Consider the following 11,581-nt stretch of genomic DNA (forward strand, 5'->3'; position numbering starts at 1 on the left):
CCAGTCTTTAAACCTCCGGTCTTCAAGCCTCCAGTCTTTAAACCTCCAGTCTTCAAGCCTCCATTCTTCAAATCTCCAGTCTTCAAACCTCCGGTCTCCAAGCCTCCATTCTTCAAACCTCCAGTCTTCAAACCTCCGGTCTTCAAGCCTCCAGTCTTTTAACCACCGGTCTTCAAGCCTCCAGTCTACAAACCTCCGGTCTTCAAGCCTCCAGTCTTTAAACCACTGGTATTCAAACTTCAGGTCAGGTCCTGAAATTTTGAGCTATTTTCAAGGATTCAAAGTTCATTTGTCATACATACCACATGTGGTACATGTGGTGGAACAAAATTGTGTACACAGGGTCCCAGTTACATCCAACAAAAGTATTAAAACGTAAAAGAAAAACAGAACATTCAACCTTTATTTATACAGGTTAGTCTCATTGAGTCACAAGTACTCATTTACAAGAGAGACCTGTTTACAAGAAAGACCTGTTTATAGGAATGCAAGAGGAAGAACCCAGAGCTCCATTGGTGGAACCCCGTGGAACATGAGATGTGAAGGATCTGAAGCTCTCGACCTTGACCTCTCTAAGTGGTTTTAAGAATCTGTTGGGACTCCTGGCAAGGACCAATGCAGACATGTTCCTGTTTTTAGTTTTCTACATTCGCCTTAGAATCTACCTGTTTTTACTATTTTTTGCCATCTTATTTTAATTTAAAAAAATTAAAAATCTGTATGCCTCTTTTATGATTGTCTATTGTTGTCGCTGTTGTCCATTGTTGTCATCACTCTTTGTTGAATTCAGGTCTCTCTTGTAAATGAGTCCTGGAGGCTCAATGGGATTAACCTGCAGAAATAAAGGTTGAATTAATGTGACTATTTACTGCCTGAGAAAGGAAGCTAACTGATGCTAACAGAAACTAAGTGATGTTAATAGAAGCTAATTGATGCTAAAGAAAGCTAACTTATGCTAATGGAAGCTAACTCAAAGTCAAAGTCAAAGTTTCTTGATTTGTCAAATGCACCACATGTGGTACATGTGGTGGAACAAAATTGTGTACACAGTGTCCCAGTTATATCCAACTAAAGTATAAAATGTAAAAGAAAAACAGTAACAAGATCTAAGACAGGGGTGTCAAACTAATTTACACCGAGGGCCACATCAGCATAATGGTTGCCCTCAAAGGGCCAGATGTGACTGTAAGACAGTTTAATAAAGCTACATTTAACTAAATGTAATATAAAAAAAATGCAACTACTAAAACATTTGCCTGCATAAACACAAAAACCTGCAATTCCAAATACATTGCTGCAAATTTAACATAATATACAAACCGGATTCCAAAAAAGTTGGGACACTAAACAAATTGTGAATAAAAACTGAATGCAATGATGTGTAGATGGCAAATGTCAATATTTTATTCGTAATATAACATAGATGACAGATCAAAAGTTTAATCTGAGTAAATGTAACATTTTAAAGGAAAAATATGTTGATTCAAAATTTCACAGTGTCAACAAATCCCCAAAAAGTTGGGACAAGTAGCAATAAGTGGCTGGAAAAAGGAAATTGAGCATATAACGAACAACTGGAAGACCAATTAACACTAATTAGGTCAATTGACAACATGATTGGGTATAAAAAGAGCTTCTCAGAGTGTCAGTGTCTCTCAGAAGCCAAGATGGTAAGAGGATCACCAATTCCACCATTGTTGCACAGAAAGATAGTGCAGCAATACCAGAATGGTGTTACCCAGCATAAAATAGCAAAGACTTTTAAGTTATCATCATCAACCGTGCATAACATCATCAAAAGATTCAGAGAATCTGGAACAATCGCTGTGCGTAAGGGTCAAGGTCGTAAAACTACTGGATGCTCGTGATCTCCGGGCCCTTAAACGTCACTGCACCTCAAACAGGAATGCCACTGTCAAGGAAATAACAGAATGGGCTCAGGAATACTTCCAGAAAGCATTGTCAGTGAACACAATCCACCGTGCCATCCGCCGTTGCCAGCTGAAACTCTACAGTGCAAAGAGGAAGCCATTTCTAAGCAAGCTCCACAAGCTCAGACGTTTGCACTGGGCCAGGGGTCATTTAAAATGGAGTGTGGCAAAATGGAAGACTGTTCTGTGGTCAGATGAGTCACGATTTGAAGTTCTTTATGGAACACTGGGACGCCATGTCATCCGGACCAGAGAGGACAAGGATAGCCCAAGTTGTTATCAACGCTCCGTTCAGAAGCCTGCATCACTGATGGTATGGGGTTGCATGAGCGCTTGTGGCATGGGCAGCTTGCATGTCTGGAAAGGCACCATTAATGCAGAGAACTATGTTCAGGTTCTAGAACAACATATGCTCCCATCTAGACGTCATCTCTTTCAGGGAAGACCCTGCATTTTTCAACACCATAATGCCAGACCACATTCTGCAGCAATCACAACATCATGGCTACGTAGGAGAAGGATCCGGGTACTGAAATGGCCAGCCTGCAGTCCAGATCTTTCACCTATAGAGAACATTTGGCGCATCATAAAGAGGAAGGTGCCACAAAGAAGGCCCAAGACGATTGAACAGTTAGAGGCCTGTATTAGACATGAATGGGAGAGCATTCCTATTTCTAAACTGGAGAAACTGGTCTCCTCTGTCCCCAGACGTCTGTTGAGTGTTGGAAGAAGAAGGGGGGATGCCACACAGTGGGAAAAATGGACTTGTCCCAACTTTTTTGGGATTTGTTGACGCCATGAAATTTGGAAACAACAGATTTTTCCCTTAAAATGATACATTCTCTCAGTTTAAACTTTTGATCTGTGTTTTATTCTGAATAAAATATTAGATGTTGGCACCTCCACATCATTGCATTCACTTTTTATTCACAATTTGTTTAGTGTCCCAACTTTTTTGGAATCCGTTTTGTAATAAAATACATTTAATAAGTATAATAAACTCAAAATAACAACATCAGGGTTGAAGACTCACTTTGGTATACTTAGCCCCATGTTTGGTGTCAAAATGCCGACGCAGATTGTATTCATTGACGACCTCCACTGCCTCATAACACAAAAGACATGCGGTTTCTCTCCTTGAAGCACAAACATATATTCACCTCCCCATATTTCTTGAAACAGCCTTCAATCTGCATCAAATTTTATCTTCCTGGACAGTTTGGGATCATTGTTTGTATTTCGCAATTCCATTTGTTCGGAAAATGATATTGATGTAAAAACCTGCAATCTAGTGGTGGGATGATGTTACTTCGCAGATCACATAATCAGCATGCATTATAGGAAATGTAGTTTGTTGTCAATGTACCAGTTTGACTTATTTATTATACGACAATCAGACATTTGAAGCTCTCGTGGGTCACATAAAATGACAGGGGGACTTTGGATTTGACACATGTGAGCTAAGATATGAACTAAGAAAAACGTTAAATTAAAAATACGTTAAGCACTAGCAGTACAAAAACTGTGCGCTGAACAACAGCAGCACAAACATGAGTCTGTGTGAACAGATGAGTACGGATGAACACAGCAGCATAAGATCAGCAGCACGGATAATCAGCAGCACATATCAACAATCAAGTGGTATTACAGTGATTGTTTTTCACAGTGATCATTCTGGTTAGAGATTCATGAGTCTAACAGCCTCAGGGTAGAAGTTGTTCCTCAGTCTAGTGGTTCTACACTTAATGCTCCTCAACCTCCTTCCTGAGAGGAGCGGGGCAAAAAGTGTGTGTGCTGGGTGAGTGTGGTCCTTCATGATGCAGGTGGCCCTCTTCCTGCATCTGGAGGTGTAGATGTCTGTGATGGTGGGGAGACTGACTCCAACATCTTCTGTGCAGCCTGTTGCTAATGGAAGCTAACTGATGCTAATGGAAGCTCATTAAAGCTAATAGAAGCTAACTGATGCTAATAGAAGCTAACTGATGCTAATGGAAGCCAACTGATGTACGCAGCACTGATCTCAGAGGAAGTCATTATTTCCCAGCATGCTCAGAATAAACAACCTGATTTCTGCTGACTGAAGGTTCTTTTTTGTTAATTGCAGCCATCATGTGGGAAACATTTACTTCAGGAGAGATGTGAGCAATTATGTGAGCAAAATAAATCCAGAGAGGAGCTGCTGTCAGCACTCTGGTACCAGAAGAGGGACCTGCAGGAGACCAGCAGCGGTGAAGTTTGTGATGAAGATGATCTCATAGCAGCTCTCAGACAGACAGATGAACCCTGAGCTTCATGTTTTCATCATCAGTTAGAGGAAATCCCCCCAGGGGACACACACTGAGGCTGAGACAAATTTAAAGACGGAATCTGGGTCAGGGACTCACAGGAGTCTTCGTCAGCAGGATGAAGACGGTCCTCTGCGTCACGCAGTCACTTCTTCAAACCAGCATGTGGGGCTCTGAGCAGAACCTCTGTCTGTTCATCCACAACATGTTCATGGTGCTTCAAAGGTCTCAGTGCACGTGAATACCATGAGCGTGCACGAGACGGTTTTACAGGCAGAACACGATTCCTGTGGTCCCGTATCTCTGGAGGTCAGAGGTCAAATGTTCAGGTCTGAAACTAGAGGGATCAGCCAAACAAAGACCTTCAGAAAGTCCTAAGAACTGCTGATCCAGACCACCTTCACCCCCCCCCCCACACACACACACACACACACACACACACACACACACGGTGAGTCAGTTTTTTTCATCTGTTGGGTCATGGCAGGTGATGAGAACTGCTGTCCTGAAAACCCTAAGAAGGTCAGAGGTGAGTGGACCTGGTTGGTCCTGATCTGAGACCTGTGGATGAGGAAGGTGAGTGGACCTGGCTGGTGGGTCTGAAGCAGGAACATCTGATCTCAGATCAGGTCCTTGAATGAAGCCGGTTCAGCTGAGCTTCTTCTGCAGTTGCAGGTCCTTCAGCACCCCCTGGTGGCCTGCTGCAGAACTGACCCTGGTTCTGATGGAGACCCAAAGACTGGCCTAAAAGAACCAAACAGTTGACGAGTCTGGGTCGAATCTGTTCACACCTGGAGGTTAAGGTAAACCTGAATCAGTTCTTGGTCTGATGTCAGCTGCAGAGACTCTGCCCCCAGGTGTCCCAGATGACCAATCATGAAGGTCCAGGAAGGTTCTGAGTAACATTTTCATCCAGGTAGACCTCAGATGCTCAGAGCGATGGTGGAACCTCGTGGACAACTCACAGCCTGCTTCACGGTGTGTTCAGGGGCCCCTTGTTCAGTCAGGCTGCTCGTTATCAACCATCAAGAACCAGAACTGTACGGTAGATGAGCAATGTCCTGGACTCTGCAGGACAGGAGTCAACTTCAGTATAACTCACATGATTTGGACGGGACAGGACGAAAAGTTACTGGGACCAGACAGGAGCAGGAACCAACCAACAGGACAAATAATCAAATGAAAATAAAACCTTTGGACAGGTGCTGCTGTTTTGTAGTTTTCTTTCAAGAAGCTTCACTTGGAATACCAGTTACCACCAGTCCGTTCCAGTCTGTAAACGATGCTCTGCTGCACGACGTCCTGCTTCGCCCAAACCAGCTCGTTACTCCACCACAGACTGTGAACTTGTTGAGGACGTCGTCCGATGTGTAAGAAGAATGCCTTGAAGTGTTTTTATTTGTTCAGTTCTCTGCTTGGTACGTTTGTTTGTTTGTTTGTTTGTTTAAGCAATTTGAAACCTGACAGTGATGTCACTGTTTAAAGGAAACAGTTGCTCAATAAATGAGTAAACTGTAACTGTATATGTTGTGTTTGGGTTCATGGTGTGACCCATGTACTGCTGTTTTCTGATTTTTGTTTTTACTGTAAGTGACCTCCAAAAGAGCCAGAAACAGGGACTCAGTAGCTGATCCATAGGAAAACTATAGGAACCACACATTTCACATTTTCATATAAACTGGTCCAGATGACATGATTTAACCATTTTTGTTGTAATCTACCTGGATTATTGAGCTTACAAACCTTTTCATATGGACTACAGACCACATATTATTTGTTCTGACCTTTAGTGCAGGTTTTTGTTTGGATGAATCAATAAATGTCTCCATATTTCACCACAAACTGTTCCTGTTGCCATATCTTCTGAACTAAAACTGCAGAACACAAAGTAATTTAAAAGGAATGGGTAGAAGATCAAATCATATTCATTGTATTTCCTAAAAATTAAGTGAAGACAAGCGATACAGGAGTGGGACGGGACAGGAGTGAAAATCTACTCCCGTGTCATCCTCTACGGGTTCCGAACGTCTCGTCAACAGTTCTCGATGAACAAAAGACACACAGAACAACAGGAAGTGACATCACTGACCTGCGGCTCGGAGAACACTTCCTGGATGCTGTTGATTGGTCCGACAGGAACACCTGAGCCCCGGAACCTCTGCAGCCAATCAGATGTGTTCTCCTGCAGGAACCTGCCAGAGGAAATAACAGAACCTGCACAAACCCCTGACAGAACCTTAGATAAAAATAGAACCTGTAGAACCCTGTGACAGAACCAGGCCCTGGGTCAGGGTTCATGTAAATCCTCGGGGGGGGGTTTGTCAGGTGGGTCCTGTACCTCTGAGACAGGATGTCCAGCAGCTCTTTCCGGTTCTGGACTCTCAGCTTGTTGGTTCTGTATTTGGGCTCCTCTGAGACCTCCTTCAGGTCCAGAACCTGCAGATCCAACAAACAACACTGAGTTCTTCTTCACCAGAGAAGAATCTGAGTCAGAACCTGAACAGAAAGTCCAGTCTGTGTCAAAGCGTGAAGTTCTGAGGTCCTAACCCGGCTCCAGGTGGAACTCCAGGTGGACGGGGACTCACCTGACACATCTGGACGAACTGTTTGTGGTTCCCTGCAGCTACGACGATGTGCCCGTCTCTGGTCCTGAAGCCCTGAGGACACAAACAGCTTCAGCTGCAGAACAAAAGGGCTATCATATCTGTTAGCAAAATATCTTGTGAACCACAGAGGGCATTTACTGAGACTCAGGAACACTAGGTCAACTGTTGATCCAAGATGGCCACCACAGCTAACATGCTGGACTCTGTGACGTTGACGGAGCTAAAATTTGGTGTGCTAGTAGCTGAGAGTGGTCTCCAACAAAAACCAGCAGGTCCAAGAGAGAATCATACACATCCTGCTCCTCAAAAACCTCCTGCACCTCAGAGACCCCTTGCTCATCACAGATCTCCTGCTCATCACAGACCCCCTCCAGATCCTCCTGGGGAACCCTGAGGTGTTCCCAGACCACACAAGATCTATAGTCCCTCCAGAGGGTTCTGGGTCTAACACAGGGTGTCCTCCCAGTGGGATATGCTCAGAAAACATCCAAAGGGAGGTGTCCAGGAGACCATTACCTTTGACCTGTGCTGAGTCCTTCAGATGAGGAGGTGCAGCGGCTCCCCCTGTATGACGGAGCTCCTCACTTGTCTCCAAAGCTGAGCCCCCCCAGCCTACGAAGAAAGACCCTTTCAGGTGTTTGGCTCCTGGATCAAGTTCTTCAAATCCTGATCCAAACCTCAGGGCTGGCGAGCACCTAGTGGACAAGCCCTGGCTCCTGGAGCTCAGCTGGGCCACGCCTAAAAAAGACAGGATGCCACCTCTACGTGGGCCCACCTCCTGCAAAGGAGGAGTGTTGAGGTCAGACATCACATCAGCCGGGCGGCTACTGGAACTAACCTGAACCAAGAGAGGCATGACCAGATGTGACCTGAACACGCCATGTACAGAGTTCTGGGACAAGCAGAACTGGAACCACCTCCACACAGAACCATCTCTGAGTCTGGGTCAGATGGAATGATTCATCAGAACCAGGAGTCAGACTGGACTAAGGTGAGTCAGGCATCTGAAACTTCTTCAGATCTTCCTCTGAAGCCTTCAAGTCAAGAGGAAACATGTTCTTCTTCTGTGGTGGTCTGGAGGACCAGCCTTATGTCCAACCCTGCAGGTCTTTGAGGACATCAGGATCATCTCTGGATCCAGAGGACCTCTGACTGCAGGTCCTGCTAGAAGCTGACCCAGCTCACCATTAAAGACCCGGAAGCTCGGAGTGTTCAGGGTGAGGAGAAGAAGTCCCAGAGGAGGATCCACTTCCTGTCTTTGGCTCACCCCACTCCCTGCTTGTCTAGTCCCAGTTCAGTACTCGGTGACGGCGTCCTCAGACCACAGCCTTTCATCTCCCGCCCTGGGGGCTTGTGGGTAACGTGGTCCACACAGGGACGTTGACGGGTCAATCAAGACCCCATCGGAGGACTGATGGGGTCCCAGATGGAAATCTCTACACCCCGAAGCACAGTGACCTTTGACCCCTGAGAGTCTGAAACCCCTTGAGACTGGTTCAGAACAGTTTCCTGTCTCTGAGGACCCTCCTGGGAGGTTCATCCGGTCCTAAAATAAACTGGATCAGAACTTCTGGACCGGACTGGCTCTGCCAGGCTGAGTGAGTAAAATCCAGATTTAGTTTTTATATCAACTCACGTTAAAAAGATTCAGGCTGCTGGAAGAAAGACTTAAAACCTGAATCTGTCCTCAGCAGTTCACTGAGAAGTTTTGAAAGTTCTGAATTTATGCCCTGACCTCTGGTGAAGAACATCTCTGCTGCTCTTTGGTCGATTCCTCTCTGGAACCAGACCTTTTCCCGTCTCGTCTTGGACTCGAGGATACAGATGTGAACTCCCTTCAGAAACCCAAACCCGCATCAGGCCTGGTTCTGACGTTTGGACTCCTCTCCATCGTCCCCAGGCTGAGGAAGGGAACCAGGAGCAAGGCATTGTGGGTAACATGGCTCCCAGGAGGTTGAGTTGGATGTTGGGTCGGACTGAGCAGAACTTCCTCACAGAAGGAACCTGGTGTTCCGCCTGGAACTGAACCTGCAACCTTTACTTTGATGTTTTGAAGTTGATGATTAAAAACAGCCCCGTTAAAAAGTTAAACAATTTAAAACTTTCTCCTTCGTTTAAGAAAAGACAAACTTTAGTTTGGAACGTTGAGATCATTTGGTCATAAAATGATGTTTAAAATATTAAAACTAAAAGATCAAACGGACGGTCCAGGTGTCTAAAACTATATTTTTAATAAACATCAAACATCGCATGCTTTGATTTCACGTTTCTATTTTTGGACGTTTCTGAGACGGACATGGAGTTTTTCTGACTGAACACAAAGTAAACATGAACTTTTAATGACTCATAACTTGATTTACTTATTTAACAAACTTTTTAACCTTTATATTATTTATTATTTATGATTATTTATGATTATTTATTTGAGCTGCTCAGATTTTGTTTTGATCATTTGAATATTTGGGGCGTCAGTTTGAAACAAATCTGATGAACTCGAGGACGCAGGACGAGGACGAGTTCAGCGAGTGAAGACGTCCAGGTGTCTCTCCTCGCAGGTCAGAACAGGTGAGGTCTTACCTGGTACGGTACGATGCTCTCGTGGGCCGTCCCCCAGCGCCGCGCCACCGTCCCTGCGTTCAGGTAGTTAGCTGCTACGTGGCTGAGACAGGACACCTGCAGAGACATGAGAGGACAGAGAGCTGGATCAGAGTCCAGAGGTCACTTGCACCTTCACCAGATCTTCTCTAGAAGCAGCTTGTGTCGAGCCAGAAACTGATCTTCTCTTGGTGGCACCTCAGCTGCTTCTCTCTCAGAAACCTTCTGCCAAACCGACCATAAATGTCTCCCAGGTCCAAACCACCACGGAACATAAAGACAGAGAAGTCCTCCAACTTTCAGGTTTTACATAAAACTTTAAAAACTGAAACTATCTGACTCCAGAACCCTTTGGTCTACAGAGGAGTTCTGCTCCACTCAGTGACTGAAGGAGCCCAGACCATCAGCCTCAACCACCGTGCTGACAGCTGGAGGAGCTGTTTTCTGAAGTGCATTCTGGGTAAACATCTATCCTTTGGTCTGGTTCTGTCCCAGAAGTCTTGTGGATCCTTCAGATGAAGCTGCCATGCTGGTTTTAGAGAGAAGAGGTCATGACCTTTGACTGAGGCCTGTAGAGTCACTGCACGGTGTGGCCTTCAGGGTGAGTGCTCCTCCTCTCTGTAGAACAATGGACTTCTCTCGGCAGCAGCAACAGCTTCTCTGAGTTTCTGCTAGTTAATGAAGGACTCGGTGAAACCGGGTTTGGTTTCCTTCAGGTGAGATCTGAACCTTGTTAGAATCTGATGAAGGCCCGGTGAGACCAAGAACAGGTGGACATTCTTTGTCCTTCTTATTCAACAACAAATACATTTTTTCTGCCTTGCCCATGATGACGTCGGGCACTTTTCTTCCCTCTCCTGCTGTTGCTCTTTGTCCTGTGTGTCAGAACCTCTCTTTACACTTCCTCCGAATCGAAAATTATGGATCTGGTCAGCTGGTCTCTCAATGCAATTGAAAAAATGTTCTCAACTAGGAGAGAGGGTGCAGGAGAACCCTCATGGCCTGAAGGGACACACGCAGCTGGATATATCATGGATTCCTGGGGTGTTTGGAAGATGATGTGTCTGTGCTGTCTCTTGAGGACGTAGAAGACGCATATAGAATTGGATTTATGATAACAGGGTTTCTGCTGTTTGGAACCGGCGGATACCTGGGATCTCGACTAATTAGGAAGACGTCGGCAGCAGTTTTGGCCATGGTGACGCTGCCCGTCCATGTGAAGGATTACAACGTGCTGCGAACGCTCAGACGCAGATGCTTTGCGAGCTGAACTGTAAGCTGGACGTGATTTCTGAGAATCGTGGGCCACTTGCAGCTCCTGGAACTCGTTGGATTGAAGGATTCAACCTTGGAGCAGGCTACAAGCACAGACCAGTGGAATGTCCATGGATCTGGCTGTTTGGATTCACCACTGAGTGAACCAGCAGAACTGAAGGCAGACGTGAAATCAGTAGAGTCGTTCTGCCCAGAACAATTGCTGTTTATCTGAATCTGGCCTCCCCGCTGGCCTTGGATAGGTCAACTTATCTCATATTGCTCCTGGAGGATAAGTAAATCAAGAGGCTCTGCTCCCCCCCCCCTCCCCCCCCCGAACATCTGTGAACCCTTATCAGAGTTGTACCAGCTGATAGACACTATAACATCTTTTATCAAGTCTGCGGAAACTATCTGGAAGTGTTCATGGACAATCTCACCGTCTTGTCGTCCCCCTCCCCCCTTCGTAAAATGTATTATAGCTATGTCGCTTTTGCTGAGTTAGATTTTGTCGCTACCTTCCACTGTTCCCTGTGTCCAAGGACAAGGTGTGAGAGATCTTTTTTATACTTTCTCTCCTCATGTTGCCTTCCCCTTTTCTTATCTAAGTGATAAGGGCAGTGCTTCATAGAAGCTGCAGCCCCGGTGCACTTCCATCTATCCTTTGGACGGCGGTACGGAATGAAATTTTGCTGTACTTAACTGCGCAACGACAATTAAGCTGATTCTGAACTAAACCCTCTGAGCTCTTTGAAAGCTGGACTTATCCTTGAAGACAGGAACGTTTCATGACCACCCACAAAGAGGAGCGTTCAATGTTCTCACAAAAACTGAACCTTTACGAGCTGAATGGGTTTGAGGAACATCCGATCCAGTACTGGGTGGAGGATTGTCTCCATCTGGACCATCC

The 11,581-nt window shown here is 45.4% G+C and overlaps 2 protein-coding genes across 2 annotated transcripts in view; one reads left to right on the forward strand and one right to left on the reverse strand.

The window, feature by feature from the left end:
• LOC119426463 (histone-lysine N-methyltransferase 2D) overlaps positions 1-11,581 on the forward strand; it is a gene marked incomplete at both ends in the record, with an annotated part of 109,452 nt that overhangs the window by 24,597 nt on the left and 73,274 nt on the right.
• The window catches only part of sugct (succinyl-CoA:glutarate-CoA transferase), a gene marked incomplete at its 3' end in the record, with an annotated part of 9,545 nt that continues 4,269 nt past the window's right edge, over positions 6,306-11,581 (reverse strand). The window contains 4 exon segments of the mRNA XM_037694109.1: positions 6,306-6,408; positions 6,555-6,652; positions 6,802-6,873; positions 9,400-9,495. Coding sequence (XP_037550037.1) covers positions 6,306-6,408; positions 6,555-6,652; positions 6,802-6,873; positions 9,400-9,495 — 369 coding nt within the window.

The sequence above is a fragment of the Nematolebias whitei genome, chromosome 20, assembly GCF_014905685.2.
Source record: "Nematolebias whitei isolate Nwh7 chromosome 20, NemWhi1, whole genome shotgun sequence".
NCBI lineage: Eukaryota > Metazoa > Chordata > Actinopteri > Cyprinodontiformes > Rivulidae > Nematolebias > Nematolebias whitei.